The sequence below is a fragment of the Mustela lutreola genome, chromosome 10, assembly GCF_030435805.1.
Source record: "Mustela lutreola isolate mMusLut2 chromosome 10, mMusLut2.pri, whole genome shotgun sequence".
Classification (NCBI taxonomy): domain Eukaryota; kingdom Metazoa; phylum Chordata; class Mammalia; order Carnivora; family Mustelidae; genus Mustela; species Mustela lutreola.
Genome location: NC_081299.1, coordinates 31,438,371 through 31,459,819, shown reverse-complemented (window position 1 = coordinate 31,459,819; position 21,449 = coordinate 31,438,371). Strand labels below are relative to the sequence as shown.

The window sequence follows — 21,449 nt, the reverse complement described above, 5'->3', positions numbered from 1 at the left end:
TCTGACCCTCTCCAGAATCAGATCTACTCCTAAAGAACAAAGATTTGCCTTCAGAACAGTCTCAGACCCGCATCCCTCTGTGGAAGGAAGAACGCTTCCCTCCCTCAGCCACCGCCAGTTCTCTGCTCTGCCCCAGCAGTGCCGTCAGCCTCCCCCTAGGGCCATGGGGACATGCCAAGGAGAGTGGTAGGCATGACAAACCAGTCCCCACCCGTTATGGCAGGTTCCCTCCTGTCCTGCAGGCTCCGACCGCTACCTGGAAAGCCGGGATGCCTCTCGACTGACTGGCCGGGACCCCTCCTCATGGACAGTGGAGGACGTGATGCAGTTTGTGCGGGAAGCCGACCCTCAGCTTGGACCCCACGCTGACCTCTTTCGCAAACACGTAGGTGCCCCTGCCTGACCTCCCGTGTCCACTGGGAGTCTTGCTTCCACAGCTTGTAAACTCTTAGAGGTCCCTTTAAACTGAGCACAGGACACACCCTGAAAACAGAATCTTGGGTCTCAAGAAGCCCACATTGGGCGCCAAATTCAGCCCACTCCTGTAGTATAGGCCTGAATTAGACACATGCCTGCTGGGTGCATGGCCAGTGGGCTCAGGCCCAGGGGAAGGACTCTCCTCTTTTCCTAGAAGCACTTGTTCTCCCATTGGCCTGCCTTGGCCTGAGAATCAGGGGTCTCAGCCCAACTTAGAGTCTCCGGCCAGGAGGCTCCCACTTTCCAGCCGCGTCAGCCCCCATCTTGTCCTTGCTCTTCTGTGAACCTCCAGCATCTCTTTAAGTGACCGTTTGGCTGGGTGACCAGGCACTTCTTCCGACCCCTGCAGTGACCATACTCCTGATTTGGGGTGCAAACCCATTTCCCTGAAGCCCCTAGTACTTGGTACTGTTCTGCCCTTTGGGTGCTCAGGCTGCCTTTCAAGGATCATTTCAGTCTTTCATGCTGGTAGTTTGAGGGTGCTCTTGGGTCAAGCCTAAAGATCTCACAGCTGCTCTGAGCCTAGCTCACACAGAGGGGCCCTGGCCACTCAGGAAGGAAGACAACTCACAGAGTAACAGTTGATGAGGGCTGGGGGTCGGGGGGCTTACTGGAAGAGATGGAGGGGAGCCGGACCTCAGCGGTTGGAGGGTGGAGCCGCAGCATCAGGCAGCAGGGACAGGAAAGCAGAGGAGCCCTGGGAAGGAGCCCCTGCTGGGCTCGGTAGTAGGTGTGGGGGTGGGAGGGGCGGGGGCCACAGAAGCTGTGGGGAGTGGGTCGGCTTTAGTGGTGCAGAACTTGCTGGCTGGACCAGCCAGGCCTCTGACGGCCCTCCTTGCCCCCCCAGGAGATCGACGGCAAGGCCCTGCTCCTGCTGCGCAGCGACATGATGATGAAGTACATGGGGCTGAAGCTGGGGCCCGCTCTCAAGCTCTCCTTCCACATTGACCGGCTGAAGCAGGGCAAGTTCTGAACTGGGAGATGCAGCCTGGACACCTGTGGGGTCCGCCAGAGGGGGTCAGCATTCTCCCTGGAACAGGGAGCCAAGCAGCCCCCAGCTAGCGCCTCCGTGGACTTCAGGATCGCCTCAAGATTCCGGAGGCTGTGTGAGCCACCGCTGCTCCCCTCCCCTGCCATGATACATCCTTCCATGAAGGACTGAGGAGGGGAGAGTGTGTGGCCCGGGGCTGGCGCTGCTCTTCCCCTCAGCCCGGCCTCGCCTCTGAGGTCTCTCCGTATTTATTTCTCAAGCCTGGTTGGCCTCTCACTGGGCGCTTAGACTGAACACCTTTCAGGTGATGGAAGAAGGGGCTGACCCCTGAGGCCTCAGAGGATAGGGCCCTGAACTGACACTTGGGCCCAGGCCCCCAGCCACCTGCTGGGCCCGGTGCGGCACCCCACTGCCCCCCAGCGCCTGCCACCTCCTCACAAGAGCTCCAGACTCCAAACTCGTGGTGCAAACCTCTACCTTTTTTAAAAAAAGATCTTTTCTTATTGTTTAAATTTATTATTTCTAGCACTAGGGCAAGCCCCCCAGTACATACTGCTCTCTCTCTCCAGACACTGGGTTTCGGGAGGAGAGAGTCTGTGCCGCCCTGGTCCCAGAGACGTGTAGGCCCTTTACAAGGACATCGCCCGAAGGCACTTTCTCTGTGGGGTGGACATATCCTTCAAGCCTTGACCATATCACTCAGCATAGGGAGGACAGAGTTCCTGTCACGTTCCCCTCTTCTTCCGCTGGGCCTTTTGCTGCCCTGGGCCTCATCTGTGGGAATGGGAGTCCCCTGTTCCACACTGCCCTCTACCACAGCTCCTTGCCTGGTCCTGAACTGCTGCCGAAGAAGGTTAGGCCCCATGATTCTCGGCCACGAAGGCTATAAGGTGGATGGGAGGAAAGGGTTTGCAGGCTGGAATCTGGTTGTACCCTTACCTGTCCAAATGCTTCCTTTATAAGCAAGTCAGCAGCACAGCTGCCCCCTGGACTTCTTTTATGTCAATTTGTTTATAAATAAAAACCAATTTAGATGCCAGTGTGGTTTGAATCAGTCAACAGAGCACTGAACCTCCAGTGGCAAATCACTCCCCTTTTCCTCATCCTTAAAGGAGGCATGTAGACTGGGTGATCCCCAGGGGTTCTTCTGATTCCAGCAAACCCTAAAAAGCAGGCTGGCTGCCAGATGCCCACTGGGAAGGCGGTGTGGAGTCTGTTCTCTGCCCTCAGGGGGAAGCGCTCTGGTGCAGCGAGACAGGGAGCGCGGAAGCTGCGTGAAGCCCGAGCCAGGAAGCAGATTTTGGGTCAGCAGCCTCAAGAGCCACCATGGCTGGGTTCATCCTCATCGCCGTCGTCGTGGGATGAGGAGAGACACAGGTTTGCCCAGCTTGTGCCTACCTGGAACCAGACATGCCGGGCCAGGGTCCCCAGACTCGTCTCTGCTGGGGGAGGTATGGGGACAGCAGCGGCGTGCAGGAAAATCTCTAATAACGGGCACTCTCATGTCATTGTGGGCCCCGTGACCTACTCCACAGGTATTAGAATCAGCTCTTTAAATCTTCACAGCAAACCCATTTGATGGATGAGGACATGTAAAGTCAGCTCACAGGAAGCATGAGAGCAGGCGTTTGAAGCCAAGTGCTCTGACACCAAGGCCAAGGTGGAAGTTCTAGTCAGACTATTTATGGTGAGGCTTTGGGTGGGTCACTTCCCATCTTTGGGCCCATGTGGCTTGGAGGGTTTCAGATGAAGAGACTTCTGAGCGTCCCACCAGCTCTCCTCTGGCTGCTGCCACCATGGTGACTAAGGGATAACGTCCTTTGCACATGGCCCCTGTGAGGTTCTCACCACAGCGCTTGTGATGCGGTCTGGGTCAGGGCTGCCCAACCAGAGCAGGGCTCGGTTCTCCACAGATTCCCGGACACTGGGCTGTGATGGGCTGTGCCGATCATTCACAGGACTCCCAAAGAGGGCCATACGGAACCCTGACAATAAAGCTCTGGATGTGATCCTTACCCAAGAGACAGCACGCGGGGCCTGAAGGACCAGCACACGGGGGCCGGCCAGACCCGCAGCAGGGCTGCACCTGGGGAGCCGCCAGCATCCCCTTCAGCCACGCCCTCATCGCCAAGAGCATACAGTTCGTCAGCTTGCTTGTGCGGAGTTGTTTATGTGCATTTTCTCAGGCCAGCCTCACCCTGCCCTTTGCAAGTGGGAAAACTAAAGCTGGGAGAGAGTTGAGGTACTTGGCCCCCAACTCCGTAGCTAATCCGGGGTGCCTGCAACACCCCCCAGGGGGCCTGCTCCCAGATCCTGCTGGCCGCTCAGACTCAAGACTTCCGCAGGCTACCCCGGGGGTGGCATTCACCTTGACGGCTGTCAGACAGAAACCCCTGCCCAGTGGACAGCATGAAGCAGCCCCCCTCTTCGGTGGGGTAGTCGCTGCAGAACCCACCACCACCCATGGGACAGCTCGAGTGTAAGGGGATGGGACATATCTGGGAGCCGTGGGCTTCACCTTGGCTTCGCAGCAGCACGTCCTGAGGGAGAAATAACTCCCTGGTTCGCAGGCGTGATGACTCCGTAGGCGTCGCTTCCGGGTCCCTACACGGGCCACGCCCCATGGAGCCTGCGCACTAAGGAAGCCCAGAGCTGTGGCTTTTAAGCTATGTTCCTAGTCCTGATGATTCACAGCTCAAGTTCATCCTCACCACAAGCAACATTGCCTTGAAACACTTGACATCCCACTTTCATCTGTTTTCCAAGGGAACAGAACTAGAAAGATAACCAAATGTCAGATTCTGCAGGAGGGGAAAGGATTTGTTACCCCTTCACTCTTACTGCCCTGACTCCTGGGGTCAGAACTGAATGTCTTCTCGGGACGGGGAGTGGGGAAAAAAACTTTTGAAATTATTTCCCACAGCCAAGCCTTCTCATAGTGACCCACAGTCATCCAAAGAAGCTGAAGGGGCCTCTGGCAGGCCCGAGAACACCAGCTGCGGCACAGGGGAGACCACTCTGTGAACCCCCACAGTCCAGCCCCCCACAAAATGGGAAGGCGTCTGGGATTGGGGGCAGCTTCACATGCCCCACCCCCAGTACTGTGACAAGGAGAGGACATTGACTCCAGCGCTGAGAAACATCAGGAAAAGGAAGCCCGCGTGCTGGAGGAGATGACAGAAGAATCCCGGCTCTACTTAAGTGCCACCGGCGATCTCTGCAGGCTGTGGCTCTGATGGTCCAGGTGGACATGGTGTCTGTCCTCATACTGATGCCACCATCCCTTCTCAGGAAGAGCTGGAAGGTGGCCCCCGCCTCCTCCCCACAACCAAAACTAAAAACTTGGAGAACCTTCCTGCCTTGGCAAGCCCAGACACCCCCCCTCCTCACCATCCCTCACCTTTTTGCAGCCTCCTTACCCTGACACCCCCCGTCACCCCATTAATCAGGGAAGCTCCACAGCTGGAAACCTACAGTCCAGGGACCATGACCACCAAGGGTCACAACTCCATTTATGCCCCGCCTGCAACATGAAAGCCACTGAGGGTGCTTCCAGGAGCCCACAGCTGACAAGTCCCAGTGTAAAGACACTAGGCCCAAGACACCAGGCCCAAGACACCAGTGGGTGGCCGGGACTAGACCCTGGCAGAGGTCGGTGGGAATCGTGGGCTCAAGACAGGCGGGAGTGCCATGGGGCCCAAATGGCAGAGGCAGTGTCCACACCACTTCTCCCCCAAGCTCCAGAGTTTGCCCTCCTGACCCCTCCCACACGAGGTCTGAGCTCAGTCCCCACCTCTGCCCCAGCACTCTGCTCCTCGGCTGGCCTCCCAGGGCAATTCTCGCAGACATCCATCCTTGATGTGGTTTCAGGGATTGTGGCCACGTGAGGCCACAAAGTGGACATCCCACTCTTCCCTCCTCTTCGGATTCACCTCAACATTCTTAACTTGAAGTTCGAGAGTTGTTTCCCTCTGGCGCAAAGCAGAGTTTGTCAGGAAGGTCACAGACATCCAGTGAGGGGATAAAGGGACTGCTTACCCCGTAACACTGAGCCTGAGTCTGCCCCTGCCCAGCGGCCTGTTAGAAAGCCCAATGCCCTAAATAACCCAGTTACACTGCAGTACGCTTCAGTATTTGAAATATTATTGTGTAAACGTATTTGGTGCCTTCCAGAGACCATTTCCACCCCTCCCACAGAAGGAAGAGGAACTAACGTGCATTTCAACATGTGCTGGTTACAGGTCCCAGGGACACATGCAGTTTGGGGGTTTGAGGACACCCCCAATAGGAGTGGGAGGAGTGTGGGCGGTCAGATCAGCGTGGAAAGCCTGGTGCACAAGGCGGCCGGACAGCAAGGCCTCAAGAAGGGAGTCCTGTTCTCTGGGGGTGCTTACATGCCTGGTCTGTCGGGGCCCCTCTCCTGACCGGCCATTTCGGGGCAACTCAGCCCAGTTGCACTCCAGCTGTCTTCTTGGGCAGCTACAGCCTTCGCCTTGGGGTAGTCCTGAGAGCGGCCCGTGATGGCCGGGGCTGGGCGGCCTGAAGAGGGGTGGGGGGAATGCATGGGGAGCTCGCAGCCCTCCTCCTCCTCACTGCCTCTCCCAGAGCTGCACACCCCAGTCCAGGCTCTCTCTGCCTCGTCCCTCAGGGCAACAAAACTCCCTTGGCCTCTGCAGGTTGGCTGCTCAGAGGAGGGGGCAGCCCCCACGGCCCAGCAGCTTCCCCAGCCTGAAGCATCTGCCTCTGCCCTCCCTCCTCCCTCCCCGCCTCAGGACTTCCAGAAGGACCGGAGCTCCCCGCATCTGCCTAAGGAAAGCATTTCTCCAAGCCCCCTCCCCCACCCAAGAAAGGATTTCTGTGTTAACAAAGGCTGTGTATCACCCATGTCCCCGTCCCTGTTAAACAGCAGGCAACAGCCCTGTCCTTGAAAAGGGATGGCAGCTTTTGACTGAGCTCTGGCCATCAACTTCCGTGGCGGGTACAGAGCCAGGCCTGCTGCCCAGGGCAGCCCCGAGTCCAGCCATGTGTGCTCACATTCATCCTGGGAGTGTCCGGGCTGTCAGTGCTCAGCGGAGCCTGGGTTTGGTGACCGAAGGGGAAGGCGGGGATTTGTGGCACCAGAGGCCTTGTGTGGCCACGGGGGCCAGGAGAGACATTACAGAAGGAGGAAGTGTGTCCTTGGCCCCTGGACTCCGGAGCAGCCCAGAGGGAGCCACACAGCCAAGCTGTAGTGTGTCTCTCTACCTTGGGGTAGGAATAGGAATAGGATTGACTTCCCAGCCCTGGGCCTCAACCCAGCCAAGAAGGCATTGTTGACTCCCGTGAGATCACAGAGGTGGTTGCACAGGCCCCGCCCACTTCTCCTGCAGCTTCGGTTCCCCTCCTGGCCCCCAGGGGACACCCCCACCCCCCTCTTCCAGGGAGCTGCTGGTCAAGGGTCAGGGGTCCATGGGAGCTGAGGGCTGGCATCTCCCACGCTCCCTCAGCAACCATCAGGATATGAGGGTCACAGGCCTCCCTTTTCCTCCTGTTCCTGCTTGTCTGGAAGGCCCCCACCCCGGCTGCGCTGGTCCCCAGGCCCTGACTATCTCAAGGAGCCAATCTGAAAAGATGCAGGCTGGTGGTCACTGCCCCACAGAGCGGAGGCCGGGTGTGTGGGGGTGAGTGGAGGGGCCGCTGGTTGCCAAGGGCACACAGTCAGGCATGAGGCCCCGGTGGAAGTGGGCGTACTAAAGGGCCCTGGCTTGGCACTTCCTCACTTCTGCTCTCTGGACTCTGTCTAGACCAGACCATGAGCCTCCTCAAATTAGCTGTAGACGTGCGAAGGCCATTTTTCTGGGGGAGGGGTTGAAGCCTTCATCTGTCAGGGGGCCTCTGTTCTAAAACTCTCCGACCCAGCCCTGCCTGGTTCAAAGCCTCCGCTAGGCTCGCACCAGCTCGGACCGGGTGAGAAGCAGCAGCAGAGTGGCCGCTGCCAGTCCTAAGAGCCCTGGGTGACACCTTCCTCACCAAAGATCCCTAAAAAAGGCTTCCCTGGGGCCTGGAGGCAGCAGTCATCTCTGATGGACAGGAAATCCAAAACGTTTCCTCCCACCTGTGGACTGGTCAGGGGGGATGACAGGAGGCCTGAGGCCCAGAAAGGGAAGTGGCAGGGCCCTCAGACCTGAGTCCTGGGCCCCTCTTCCCCTCTTGAGACACATTCCCCTCGATCTTCTCTTCTGTGGAATGGAGGGGCAGGCCCCCAGGCTCTGTTGTCCACCTCAGCACTGACTCCCCTCTTCCCTGTCCTAGGCCTTGGGTTGGTGGCAGGCGCCTTCGGCTGGCCCTCTACTCTCCCTCCCTCTCTCTGGCCCTGCCCAGCCCCTGCCCATCTGTGAACCTCCCAGAAGCCTCAGCACCCCCTGAGTCCCCTGGGAGGCCCTGGGAGGAACAGCCGGCCGTGAGAACTCCCAGAATCCCTTCTGAGGGAGACCTCTCCAGAGACCCCCAGGAAGAGATCCCGGCAAACCCAGGTGCAAGAGCCCCTCATGGAGCCCCCCATGGAGCCCCCAGGCAAGCAGCCCCCGCAAGAGAGCCCACCCGAGGACTCAGCCCCTGAGACCACCCCCAGCGCGCACATTCTCTACGTGGACCACCTGAACCCCCAGTTCTCGGTGCCCGTGCTTGCCTGCCTGCTTCGGGACACGCTGGAGCGGCTGGAGCTGCCGGTGGCACGCGAGCACATCGAGGTGGTGAGGCGCCCACGGAAGGCCTACGCACTGGTGCAGGTGATGGCCCATGAGGCCACTCTGGCCGCCCTCCCCTGGCGCCTGCAAGCGGCCCTGGAGGAGCACCAGATCCCCAAGGAGCTGGTGGCCCGCGGGAAGGAGCTGGTGCTGGGTGAGGGCCCAGGGCCCTCGAGCGGCAAGGAGGTAAGTGAGACTGGCCCGGAGCACCCCGGCCAGTGAGCCCCAGAGCCTCGGGGAGCGGGAGCGGGATAAGCCTGGGCCAGGATGGCCTGTGCTGGGGGTGCAGGACAGGGGCAGACGTGTGTGTCTGAGGGCTCCGGAACAGATGGGCAGACTGGCCGGCAGCTGCTGACTGCTGTCCGCTCACTCCCAGAAGCAGCTGCCGCTTATGGTTCGCCTGCAGCCTGGAAGCTCAGGAAGAAAGGCCAAAGTGTGGGGCCTCCTCCCGGGTCCTTCTGAATCCCATCCTCCGGGTCTGGGCCAGCCGGGGCCTTTCCTCCTTGGCCCCCCTCATTCCTGCCATTGACAACATCAGTGTCCACTCCGGGCCAGGCAGCAAAGTGGAGAGCAAAGGCTTGGCCCTGCCCTTGGGGGGTCCTGCTCTCTGGGCAGAGCCAGGCACAGCCAGTCACTAAGCTGCGGGCTGCAGGGACAACCGCACAGAAGAGCTGAAATCCCAGCTGGGATTTAGAGAGTGGAAGGATGTTCTAGGCAGGGCCACATGGTGAGGGGGATGATGGCCCATCTGCAGAAGGTCAAGCCATTTGGGGCCCCTGGAGTTCCAGCTGAAGGCTGCTGAGGAGCTAAGGAAAGAAGCTGGGCCAGAGGGCAGGGTCCAGGCCCCCAAGGGCCGCAAGACCAAAGCAGAGCAGGGAGGGTATTGTGGGGGGGGGGCAGTGTGGTGGCCTCCCTGGGGGTGGGAGAGAGCACCAACTCACTGCGGCTATGGTTGGGCCCTCCGTGAGACAGGTGGTCTTGGTTTTCCTTTTCTTTTGGGATGAAAACTCTGTGGTGTTTAAATTGTTGCAGCACTGAGCAGCTCTGTGACTGACATTTAGAGACCTGTGAGCCTGACTTCATGTTTGTGTGACGATTTCCTCACGTTTCTGATAAACTGTCTTCTCTGGGAGGCATGGGGCTCTTAGGGATGGGCCCCTCGCCACCGTGCCTCAGCCCCCATGGCACCCGCAGCCCCCACAGTGCCCCCAGCTGCAGAAGCCACTGCTGGAGACGGGGAGGCAGCAAGGAGCCTGGGACAGCCGCAGAAAGCCCAGTAAAGGGGGGAGTGCGAGTCATCCTGTCTCCAGGGTCAGCGAGGAGTGTGGATGGGATGGGAGGAGCCTGGAGGTGGGGAGGCAGTGATGAGGCCCAGATGAGGACCCCATGGCCCCGAGTCTGCTCATGCGCAAAGCCCAGCAACAGAGCAGAAGCCATGGAAGGGGTCTCAGGAGGGCTGGAAGAGGGCTGAGATTCAGGAGGTCTTGTCAGTGGTCTAGAAAGCGACAGGCAGGCGTTTCAGGGAGACCGGGAATGGCATGGGTTTCTGGAATCGCGCCTCATGATTCAGAGACCTGTCACGGGCAACCTCAGGTGCTGAGATACCTGTTGTGAGCTGGCCCCGGGACTCAGAGGCCTGTCTGTAACTAAAAGGGAAGACATTGGCCACAGCAGCTCCAGCTCCCAGCTCGGGGAAGGAGAGCGAAGTCAGACCCGCCATGCTTCCCACCACCGGGCAGGAGGGAGCAGTGGCGGTTGAAGCCCTTGGCTCGGCGGGTTTACCGCACTGGCCCAGGACGATGGGCAGAATTAGGCCCCTCCCCTGGGCGGGGCATCGGGGTGCCTGAGTGTGTGGGCCCCAGGCGGAAGGAGGTGTCCTGTCCCTCTCCATGCCAGGCTCGGGGCTTCTGACTCTCGGTCCCCATCCCGGCAGGAGGAGGACAGCGGCCCAAGTCCCCGCTCCTACCCCAGCCCCGCCCACAGCACCCCAACGCGGGCCCGGAAGGGGTCCCGGGGCCAGCCCCGCGGCACGCGCTCCGACAGCGCCATCGTGCGCCAGGAGATCGAGGGTCAGGAGCGCCTCTTCCAGGGCGCCTTCCTGGGCAATGAGACGCGCAGCGTGGAGTTCAAGCGCGGGGGCGGCGAGTACCTGAGCCTGGCCTTCAAGCACCACCTGCGGCGCTACGTGTGCGCCTTCCTCAACAGCGAGGGCGGCAGCCTGTTCGTGGGCGTCGAGGACAGCGGCCTGGTGCAGGGCGTCCGCTGCGGCCACCGCGACGAGGACCGCGTGCGCCTGCTAGTGGACTCCATCCTGCAGGGCTTCCAGCCCCAGGTCTTCCCCGACGCCTACACGCTCTCCTTCATCCCGGTGGTCAGCGCCTCGGCCGGCAGCACGCCCCTCAAGGTGAGCCGCCGCCGGGACGGTCTCGGGTCTGTCTGGTCCCGGGCGCTCAGCGAGGGACGGCCAGCCGCTCCTCCGCCGAGCAGGGATGGGCGGGGCCAGGGGTAGGAGCACTGGGGGGAGCTCTCCGAGGAGAGGCGGGAAGCCCCCTCGCCAGGCTGCCCCCTAGAGTAGTGACTTGGGATGTGGGGGCCATGGTGCCTGCCAGAGCCGCTGTCGCCCTTACCAAGGTGATCCGCCTGAGCGTGCACGCCCCCAAGGCCCAGGCGGAGCCGCAGCTCTATGAGACCGACCAGGGGGAGGTGTTCCTGCGGCGGGACGGGAGCATCCAGGGCCCGCTGTCCGGCCATGCCATCCAGGAGTGGTGCAGGCAGGTGAGTGCCCGGGGCGGGGGCCACTCACTGCGCGGTCGGGGGCATGCCATCAGCTCCCCACCCCACCACGTCCCCACCCCCCGCTGTACTCCATCACCGGGGAGAACACCCCCGCGGCTGTGTGTCCGCCCCCACCCCCACGCAGCTGGGGGACTGGGGAGAAGACTGTATGGAGAAGGTTGAAGACTTTGAGGGGAGCCCCTTACGATGCGGAGGCGGTTAGCGCTAGACACGGTCCCAAGAAAAAGCCTCTTCTAAAGGGCCACACCAGGTGGCCCAGAAGCAGGGCAGGGCAAGGACGCTGCGAGGCAGCGGCCAACCCGGGTCTGCCCCGGAACTCGAAGAGGCGGCAGAGGATGGGTCAGCCCGGGCTCTGGGATGCAGGCGGGCCTCAGGTCAGTCGGCTTCCCTCAAGACCCGGAGCTGACTGACTGGTCAGGGGCGGCCACACAGCCGGGGGCCTGGCTCCCATTGGCCTCGAGTAGCCCCCTTTCCCCAGGCCATCCTGCGTCTAGTCCTTCTCGGTGGATTGGACCCCGGGGGGAGGGGGCGTGGCTCCGGGCAGAGGGGCGCGGCCCCCAGCAGCCCCAACGTGGACCTCTGCCTCTGTGGCCCCCGCAGAAGTGGGCAGCCGAGCTGAGCAAGCTGGAGCAGAGACTGAAGGCGCTGACTGCGGAGAAGGAGCAGCTCCAGCAGCAGCTGCAGCAGCGCGCACCGGTCTCCTGCACCTGCTGCGTCCTGTGAGCACCCGGTGAGTGCGCAGGCCTGAGGGCTGGCTCCACCCGGCAAACACGGGACCTGCCTCTTTTTGAGCCCACGGTGTCCCTTCAGAGCTGTGTGGGCTGCTCGGAGGCAGATGCGAGCAGCACATCCGTCCTCGCTTCTTCAACAACTGCTAGTGTGCGGGCTTCGATCCCGAGCAGGCCCCGGTCTATGGAGCTGAGAAACGGCTCTTAGCCTGATCCCCCAGGAACCTTACTTCCAGAAAGAACTGGTAAAAGCTCGGCCAGAGCCCTCCTAGGGCCTGAAAGACCCTGGAGCCGCACCCAAGAATCAAACAGCACGCCTCCACTGGATGCAAATTGCAAGAGGTTTATTGGTTACAAAGGCGCCTGCGGACGCATCAGCCTTTGTGGGCTGAGCGAGCCTGCCTAAATTGGGGAGCAGATTATATAGGGCAAGGTTGGGGTGGCGGGAAGCGAGTTTACAGAAGCAGATGCTTGGTTACAGGGATCTGATTGGTTAACCTAAATCAAGCATTGTCAGGCACTGTAACGGTTTGTTCTGGCGGGAAGTGGTGGCGGAAAGCGATCCTACAGAAGCAGATATGCATGGTTACAGGAGTCTAATTGATCAATTTGATTCAGGCATGATTGGGCGTTGGGGTCAGGGCGTTCTGGCGGTTCCTTGGGACAGCACTCTGGAAAGTCCCGGTACATTTCATTTCTCATTTGTCTCTCCTTCTGACAGACCGGGTGACCACAGACAATGTGTTGTCATCAGGCTATGTGGACAATAGGTTGCTAAAACAAACCTTACCAAGGAAGAAGGGGGTCTTTCAGGCCGAGCTGTCAGGGACTGCCCTACTTCCTCAGATGCACATTTTGCCCAGGCTGGGGTCTCTGACCCAGGAGCGAGACAGGCCAGGGAGGAATGTGTCCTCTTGGGAAAGCGCTTCTGCAGATGGCCAGACACACTCAGGTCACTGTGGCTATGGGGCAGACAGGCCACCACCCTGCAAAACCCACCCTGGGCTTGCCGGAATTTATGATTGTCAATAAATTACATGCACCTGGGGCAAGGAGGGCTCTTTCTAGGCCTCTCGGTCAGCCAGCTGGATGCAGTTGAGTCCTGAGTCCCATGCCCAGCCCATCTCTCTGTCCAGGAGGCTGAGCCAGCCAGAGGTTCCTCCCACCCAGAGCTGTGGGGCCCAGACAGTTGCAATCTGTTCTAGCTCGGCCTTAAAGACCAGGCCCCTTGGGGGCAAACTGCTACCTTTTTGTTCAGTTCTTTGTCTAGGAGACAGTGAAATGGACAGGAAATGGACAGTGAAATGGACATCATCACCCCAGCACCCACCAGCACCTGCACAGGGTGTGACCTCCAGCCCAAGCACCCTGCAGCCACTGGTGAGGACTTCTACTCTGGCCATTCCCCTCATCTCTACCAGCAGAAACAGACACACTCGAGCCAGTGTCTGATCATGCCATGCTGGGCTTAAAGCCCTGCAAGAGCTCCCCATTTCATCAGTGGCAAATTCCAAACAGCAGCCTACACAGTTCTGCACAACCTGGCCCATCTGACCTCAGCCCCTTCTGCCCCTTGAGCGGGTGTGCCCTGCTACAGTGACCCTTTGTCTCCTGGACACACCTGCCGCAGGGCCTTTGCACTGGTTGCGTCCCTACCTGGAAGGCCGCTCCCCCAGAGCTGCAGGATGGTTTCTTCTGGGCTCCACCTCTGAGTGGAGGGGACAGTCAGTTCTCTACCCGCCCTACTGCACATAACACCTCCCTCCCCTACTTTCCTGCTTCCAGCCTTGCCACACTCCATAGCTTTCCTGGCTGTCCCCTCCCCGCAGTAGAATGCACCCTTCCAGAGGTAGGGATTTGGGTCTATTTTGCTCATTGCTGACATTCAGAACCTAAAACATGACTGGCAGGTCGTAGATACCCAACAGCTAACTGCTAGAAACAAGCAGGGACACTCAGCTTCAGGTCTGAGCCACTAGAAAACCATGGAACCTGGTCAAATGGGGCTTTTCCCTGGAGGGTCCACAACACACCTGTGCAGACCTACTCTCCCTCGTTGGTCCTTGGCCATATCCATGGAGTAGATGGAGCAGCTCCAGCCCCACAGCCCCTGGTTCGTCAGCCAAGAGACCCCACCTGTGTGTCTCAGCTGCTCGGCGACTTGCTCATCCCACTTACCCACAAGCTAATCAGGGCAGCCTGTCTCATGACACGCTACCTACCAAAGTCCTGCTCCTCGTCCCCTGGGCTCCTCTGTCACCCAAACATAGGGCCCGACCCAAGTTTTCAGAGGCTCCGTGAGAACCGCACAGAGGATGTGTTGCTGAGGAGGTCAGAGGGGGGCCAATTGTGGGCAATATCCATGTGCCCAGCACAGGCCAGACGCTGGTCTGGGCAGTATAGTCCTCGGAAGTGCCCTTCCTGGGACACAGCTGATGGCGACAAAGAGCAGCCGTGTTGCTGAGCTGCTCTAGGCTGCTAAGCCTGGCTCGGACCAGCTGGCTTGAAGGGCTCCAGGCCCCCTGCCACAGTCCTGGGGGGGCAGGGCCGCTCAGGCTCTACCAGCCCAGGAGAGCCAGCAGGGTCCCTTCTCCACAAGGTCATCCAAGTGGCCAGCACTGAGCAACAGGTCAGCCGAGGCCACGGGGCATCCGCAAACCATCCCACACACAACCAAGTCCTCACTGTTGTAGGGAGCGCTGCTGTCTCCCTCCTCAGTGCCCGCAGTTTGGGGAATGGCTCATACAGAAACGATTCAGACTATGTGACCAGCCGGGAACAGTGGTTAGAACCCACCCCATTAGCCGCATTCCAGGTAGCAAGACAGGCATGAAGAGGCCTGCGAGGGACCCATTTTACTTCGGTCCACGAGAAGCAGAGACAAAGGGGGCTCGCTCGTTCTTGCTGGGTCAGGGCGGGCACCCCAGCTTCTGGGCCCCAGTGCGGATGGCGGCCTTGAGCCACGAGCACGGGCACAGAGGGAAGCCCACTTCTTCTCCAGATCCCCCTGACAAGGAAGCTGGGCTAAATGCTGAGAAAGAAACATTTTTCTCCCCTCCCTGGTTTCTCAAATGTCCATGAGGAAAGGCAGTTGACCATGGACAGACAACCCAGCCTGAGCCTCCACCTTGGACTGAACGGAGCTGGCTCACGAGGAGGCGAGCTTGGCAGCCGGAGGGTGGGTGGGTGGGTGTCCACGGCAGCAACGGGCCCCTCACTCTGGGGAGAAAGCCCTCGGGACGCTGCCGTGGACCCCTCGACACACAAGGCCGGGGGATGGGAGGACCAGTGGTGGAGAAAGTGGTCCTGCTGGCTGACAGCGGTTGGTCTGCCACTCCTGGGTCACATGTATGAGGGGCCACATCCATGGCCAGCAGAGGGAGGGACCCCCGTGAATAACACGCGCCGCCCCCCCACCTCCCAAGACCAAGCAGCCCCCATGTTTCTTTGCATCTGTATATGTTGGGAATCTGAATTTGAAGCCTCCAGGGGGAAATTCTGGTTTCCCACAAAAAAGAAAGGCTCCTCTCAGGTTCTGGGCAGACGATCAGCTCATGCACTTAAGGCCGTCCCACCAAGGACAGCCGGGTGCTGGCCACTGAGGTGACGCAGGCACGTCCTGGACCACACGGATATTGCCCACAGGCACGTCCCGGACCACACGGATATTGCCCACCGGCTGTGACATCAAGAGCACGACACACAGAGCATGTCTCGTTCTGCGTTATTTATTTCTTAAGTTAGAGGATACACGGAGTCTCGGCCAGAGGAGAGCAGGTCCAGGGCAGTGCCTGCGGTGACACCATGGTAAGAAAATAGCTTTTCAGATTGCATTTCAACTGCAGTAACACCATTCTGGAAGGACACACTGGCCTCGAGCAAAGCGGTCTGTATAGCAGAGGCTTCGAGAGGCAGTTTCCCCAAAAGATTCTTTGTTCTTTTTTTTTTTAAAGCAACCCCTTGATACAAGGAGTACTTCCCAGCCCGGGGAGGGACGCGTGGCTGAAGACAGGCATTCTGAAACCACACCGCAAAGGGACAGACTAGTCACCATTCACGGACACCAAAAGAACCATTCCCTTTGGCCACCACATCCCCACCGCCTGTGGGCAGCGAGAGGCCCTGGGGAGTGGACCCGTGCCGAGGCTGCTTCTGGTCTCACCGCTCCTGGTGGCAGGCAGTGCCACCTCGGGTTCCCAGCACCAAGCGTCGCCGGCACTCACTAACACGACCCCTCCTCGCATGTGGTCCATGGGGCACATGTCCTCCAGGAGGAGCGACGGGCTGCACGCTTGAATCCACGATGACGGGAGGTAGTTGGAGATGACCCGACAGGCGCTCCCCCGGCATGTGCATCCCCCACCCCCACCCACAGGCCCCCCTCCCTGGCATGGTGCCACGGGGACCACGTGGGGTGTCGACACAGGGCGGCACCGGGTAGGGGCCAGCACACGGGATGGGACATGTGAGTCACAAAGTCTTCCAGATACCTTTCCCCCATAATAAAATAATCTTAATAAAAACATAATTTAAAGGAAGTGTCAAAAGCTGAGTGTAAAATCAAAGCTGTAAACTCTCAAAGTCCGAAGGCTCTCCTGAAGAGTCACAGGTGCCTGTTTAGGAAAAGCAAACAACACGGAGCAGTTACAGGAGGTATAGGCAAGTGGGGAAGTTAGAGTGTGTAGTCGGCTGCGACCACAAACGAGGCCACTTTCCTGGGAACACCAGCAGGAGGACCCGAATAGGATTAGAAGCTAACTTTGTAGCTCCTGCACAATCCTACACTTTCCAGACCAAACAAGGCCTCTTCCCCCACCCTGTTGTTGTCAGTGCACCCAGCGTTCTCACAGGGCTCCCGGCAGGGTGAGACTTCAGACTTCACCAACTACCCGGACCGATGGGAACGTTTGCTTTCTCTTCTGGGCGCTTACTCAGACTAGGAGGCAGCCGGCAGCAACAGGAGAGATGGAGGAGGGCATCCGTGCCCGCACACCGCCACGGCCCTCCTCCAAGCGGGAACCCACATCTCCCACCAGCCTGCTGGGGCTCCCGCCTATGGGATCACACCACATCCCGGGTCTCCTTTTGGACCCCAAAGATTGGAGCCCCCCACCCTCTCTTGACACTGGCATCAGCAGGAGGTGAATACAGTTCACTCAGTGATCACAGTCCTACTGAATGTCATTTATGTCAGCGCCCGCAGCCCTGCGCCGCGTCATAACATACAAACATTATTACTGTCAGGACATTCCAAGTTTGCCTGAGAACCGTTTGGAATTTAGGGGATTTCCAGAATAAACAGCAATCAACACAAGAGTTGTGCATTGTGTCAGTTTTAAAGCACTTTCTAATGAAAGCCTGCGTTTCTGCAAATGTGACCATTTTGTCACACCGGTCACCTTCAAGATCTCAAGTTTATGGCTGCATGAGATAACAGGGTCTGAGAGCCCAGCTCCCCCAGAGGCAGTAGGACTGGCTCTGGAATGTCACAATCGGTGACAAGACAACTGCCCCGTGGCTGGTGTCCCCTGCATCCCGTACTGGAGGTCCCGAGGCTCGGGGACACCGATGTAACTCAGGGCCCTGTCCACTGGGGGCCACACTGACCTTACCACTTACACACTCCGGCACATAAAATCCTCACCATCAGACTTCCCTATCTTACAATTCTAGTGTAATTGCCATTAAAACACACGAACAAAAATACTAGAACCGAGAAACGCCACTTACATTCCCATCAGTCGTGATTTATTGATGGGAACTTCAGTTCGGTGATTTCAGAGTCCGGGGAGCTGCTTCCACTCCTGTCACTGTAGGTGTCCCTGTGGAATTTGGATGCTTTATACATGGTCTCCCACCACAGACCCATTTTCCTTCTCTGTGTTCCTAGCCACCATCACCACAGGACCCTTGTCCGCACACAGCAGGAACATGAGAAGCTATCCTGCCTTATGAACTGAGCACAGAGCCCTAGAGGGATTTTCTTCTTCCAGTTAGAAAGGATATAGGTTCGCTTTATACTTCACTCCTAGAACTCTAACCCCCAGCGCCGAGTGAGGAGCTGGCTCCAGAGAAAGGCAGCAGCGAGGCAGGGACACACTGGGCCTGTGACCACCAGCGCCCCACAGACCCAGGGCCCCACTGTCACATACGAGCCCAGGGTCAGGTGCTACAGTGAGGGCTCAGCCCCCACACTGGGGAAGGTCCTGGCGGCACACAGGCAGCCTGAGGGGACCCCAGAGAGGAGCGCATGCCCACTGCGATGAGCCAGGGGGCTCCCCGACGGACAGGAGAGGAGTGACCGCACCTGGGTGAGAGCCTGCAGCCCTTTTGGAGGTAATGCGGGAGCCTCCCCACGGAGGCCAGCAGGAGGCCAAAGTACGGAGGCGAAGGCTTGATGGGCCTGGACAGGAACTCAGGGTGGTACTGAACCCCAACAAAAAAGGGATGGTCTGAAACAGAAACAAAAAGCAGTACTTTGGTCATATGCATAAAATAAAGAAGAGCAAACCCTGTCAGGTGTTTCATGTTTCCATAAACCCTAAAATTCTCTCAAAATAGCATCTTAACCAGAACCCAGGTTAAGGCAGCCCCAAAGCTAGGGGGAGGAGATGCCCTTGCCCTGCAAGCTGTCACCCAGCTAGCTGACAGGGCCTCCTCCAGGGTTCCCGCCTGGCCAGCCCTGCTCCCCAGCTTCCCCAGATCAGAAACAGGGCTCAAAGCCCAAGGGCGAGCCCTCATTCTGGAAAATGAGGACCAAGGCCAGAAGGGCAGCGCTGCCCGCAGGAAGAGGGGCTCCCAGGGCTCCAGGTTCCTGTTCCCCAAGAGCACCCCCAGCAGGGCAGGGATGCTTCCTCTGGCCACCAGGTCAACGCTCCCAGCCGCCCCCCTGCACCCCCACAGATGCCCTGCACTCACCCTCCAGCTCCACGATCTCCATCCTCTCGCCCCCAACGTCCTGGCCAACGAACTTCAGGCCCTGCTCCTCCAAACACTTCTTTAGGACTGGATTCACCTGCGGACACACCAAGAATAAGGCAGCTGACCTCCCAGCTTGCTGCGGTTCCAGAGTCACCAGGAGACAGGGTGAAAGGTCACTGAGCTCAACTCCTCACCTCAAACCTGTGGCGGTGTCTCTCTTCCAGGTAATCTGGATCTCCATAGAGTTTCCCTGGCAAAAGAAAGCAGACTGATGCAAAGAATTCTGATTGCTTCCCAGTGTACTGTCCAGCCCCCTGAGGGCAAGCTCTGGGTTCTCCTGCCAACCAGGGCCACTGGCAGCAGCAGCATAGCACAGACTCGTTCCTGGGCTCTGAGTTTTCTGACCATGCCAGGGAAGACCGTCACAGAGACAGATGTTTCCATCCCACCCCCCGCCCCCCAGCACACAATTACTGCAGTACAAAGCACTTTCCACTGGAAACTGCCCGAAAACCCACCAGGACACACGGAACAGGTGAACGGAAAAGGACACTTGAAAAGCTAGGGAGCTGGCCCACAGTGGGGAGCCGTGCAGTTAAGTCACGGTCAGCAGAGTGCGCCGTGGCCCCCACGCTGCCAGGGGAGGGGGGCCCCCAAGTCCACAGAATACAGAGCTGGGAACACTGCACGGTCACCTACTCAACTGACTCAAACGAGACACGAGGGGCCCCCACTTCTACAAAGAATTTTCCCCGGTGAGCAAGAGAATGAGACTGACCGCAATCATTCTCCTCCGGATTTTCCTGCCCCAACTTTCCCTAAATCTGCAGTACCTATTAGTACCTTCAGAGTAAAACCTATCTAGGTTGGGCACACAAAACTGCCTTCCTGGGGACAGTGCCGATGCTGGCAGTTTAATCTAGTTCACCCGAGCAGCCTAGGGAAAGGCCAGGCTGCAGGAGACTGCATGTCCTGGCTCCTCCCGGGGAGCCACCCACCCCCGAGGCCCCTGCCCCCCCCCCACTGACTACACAGAGCCACACTGCTTCTTGGGCTATCCTGGCGCATCCTGAAAGAATGTGAGCAGGAAGGGGGAAAGAACTTGAAAGCAAGAACGAAACCCAAAAGGCCAGCCCGGCTCTTCGGAGCCCCAGGAGTAGCCCAGGATGGGCTTCCAGACAAGCCGTGCTGTGCCGCTGGGGGGCCGGAAGCTGCAGCTCTTACTCATGACGGAGTTCTTGGTCTGGAACAGGGTTCTTCTCTTGCCCAGCCTCATGGTTCCGCCCATCTGCCCAGGGTTGTGTTCTGGCATGTCTATGACCTGGAGGTGTTGGAAAACAAGCACGCGCTACCACACGCTGCGTCCATTAGCAGAAGGATCGCCAGCGCTGCGGGACGAGGGCCCGTGAGAAGCTCTAACCCTGGCCATTGCTCAGAGGGGATGGTCACCACTGAGCAACGGCCTTCCTCTCGTCGTTGAGAGCCCGTGCTGGGTAGGGCCTCGAGCCCTCGCCTTTGGCCGGTCATCCTGAGCTGCAGGAACAGCTGCCCCCAGCACTCTGGATCACGAGGGCTGCCAGACCCCAGCACGTTCTGGAGACTGACACAGCAGCGTGGATACGAGACGGGAAAGGCCATGACGTATCTCCCCCACCCCGGACTGAGGGGCTGCTCAAAGGAAATGGATGCTTCTCAGGGTTTGCCTGGTGCATGTGTGGGCGGCAGAGAGGCAGAGGCCCTGAGCCACGAGAGCCCAGCGCACCGCTCAGTCCCTGGCTCCTCTGAGCACCTCCTGGCCTCAAGGACCGTCTCAGACCCTGCTTTCCCACCACCGAGAGGAGGCGCCCCTCCAACCCTTCACTCCTCTCCTTCTGAGCAAAGTTCAGTTTCAAGTCAACAAGTATACACTGATGCTGTTCAAATGCCCTGGGATCAAGAGCTGGGTCCACCCTGTTTATCAAAGCGTCTCTGGTATCAAGAACAGACCTGTAACCCCCCGGCAGGAGAGCTGAAGATGAATAAAGGCGCCGTGCCTCCCCAGGAGTCACATTCCTCTGACAGGAGACACCACACGAGGGACATGGGCCTCCACAAGCTTTGGTTACTATTAAACACGTTCGTTCAACACCCATGTTCCACGGGTCCTGAAGAACAAGCCCATGTCCCCGGGGTGTCGGGGAGGAAATGAACGAGCACCCGTAAAGGGGTAGGACAGCACGTGGTGCGCAGCAGGGGCTGTCAGTGTTTCCTGTCACAGTGGGACGGCGCTCCTGGGGACTGAGGGGAGCGCGGAGAGAGAATGATGCTAAGCAGGAACCACCCTGGCTGGCTGGGGTGAGGCCTGTCTTAAACATTTTCTGTTACAAACTGGGAAGAGAAGGGAGAAGTTACACAATGAAAAATAAAAGTTCTTCCCATGGGGCGCCTGGTGGCTCAGTGGATTAAACCTCTGCCTTTGGCTCAGGTCATGATCTAAGGGTCCTGGGATGGAGCCCCACATCAGCCTCTCTGTTCAGTGGGGAGCCTGCTTCCCCCTCATTCTGCCTGCTGCTCTGCCTACTTGTGATCTTTCTCTCTCTGTCAAATAAAATAAAAGTTCTTCCCATGCAGTGGGTCTGAGGGACCCGTGGACAGACCCAGTGGTCTTCCTGAGTCCAAGCCCTGAGCGCCCTTCTCAGCCCTGGGAAGGCTCCAACACTGGACTCACCACAGGATGGTTGGTCTTAGGGTCAAACTCTGTAGAATTGGCATCTGAAAAATGGAAATACCTACGTTAAAAAAACAGTTACAAACAACCCTGATTATTTTCAA

General features: G+C 58.9%; 3 protein-coding genes across 15 annotated transcripts in view; 2 read left to right on the top strand and 1 right to left on the bottom strand.

Annotated features, from left to right (window-relative positions):
* Positions 1–2,507, top strand: part of SCMH1 (Scm polycomb group protein homolog 1) — a 172,086-nt gene extending 169,579 nt beyond the window's left edge. For 7 of the 9 annotated variants that reach the window (XM_059137834.1, XM_059137835.1, XM_059137833.1 and 4 more), the window contains 2 exons: positions 243–385; positions 1,325–2,507. In XM_059137834.1, coding sequence (XP_058993817.1) covers positions 243–385; positions 1,325–1,450 — 269 coding nt within the window. In that variant the 3' untranslated portion in view covers positions 1,451–2,507. Of the gene's footprint in view, positions 1–204; positions 386–1,324 lie in introns of all 9 variants that reach the window. The other 2 variants (XM_059137842.1, XM_059137838.1) reach the window with 2 other exon arrangements.
* A 4,256-nt stretch (positions 2,508–6,763) lies between these two features.
* On the top strand, positions 6,764–15,804 carry SLFNL1 (schlafen like 1). 4 transcript variants are annotated; one of them, XR_009345169.1, is made up of 6 exons: positions 6,764–8,379; positions 10,127–10,597; positions 10,825–10,968; positions 11,590–11,719; positions 12,976–13,097; positions 15,671–15,780. XR_009345169.1 is itself a non-coding variant. In XM_059136503.1 (5 exons), exons 1-4 carry the CDS (start codon positions 7,996–7,998, stop codon positions 11,710–11,712), a joined length of 1,122 nt encoding a protein of 373 aa, XP_058992486.1. In that variant the 5' UTR covers positions 6,764–7,995; the 3' UTR covers positions 11,713–11,719; positions 15,671–15,804. The 4 variants fall into 4 exon arrangements, 2 of the variants coding, with proteins under 2 accessions (XP_058992486.1, XP_058992485.1); XR_009345168.1 differs by lacking the exon at positions 15,671–15,780 and adding an exon at positions 15,363–15,499; XM_059136503.1 differs by lacking the exon at positions 12,976–13,097 and having other exon boundaries at positions 15,671–15,804.
* Positions 15,430–21,449, bottom strand: part of CTPS1 (CTP synthase 1) — a 30,326-nt gene continuing 24,306 nt past the window's right edge. For both annotated transcript variants that reach the window (XM_059136500.1, XM_059136501.1), the window contains exons 13-19: positions 21,346–21,389; positions 19,863–19,959; positions 18,833–18,888; positions 18,636–18,732; positions 18,025–18,169; positions 17,448–17,539; positions 15,430–16,330 (exon numbers count right to left, since the gene is read on the bottom strand). In XM_059136500.1, coding sequence (XP_058992483.1) covers positions 17,455–17,539; positions 18,025–18,169; positions 18,636–18,732; positions 18,833–18,888; positions 19,863–19,959; positions 21,346–21,389 — 524 coding nt within the window. In that variant the 3' untranslated portion in view covers positions 15,430–16,330; positions 17,448–17,454. The remainder of the gene's footprint in view (positions 16,331–17,447; positions 17,540–18,024; positions 18,170–18,635; positions 18,733–18,832; positions 18,889–19,862; positions 19,960–21,345; positions 21,390–21,449) is intronic.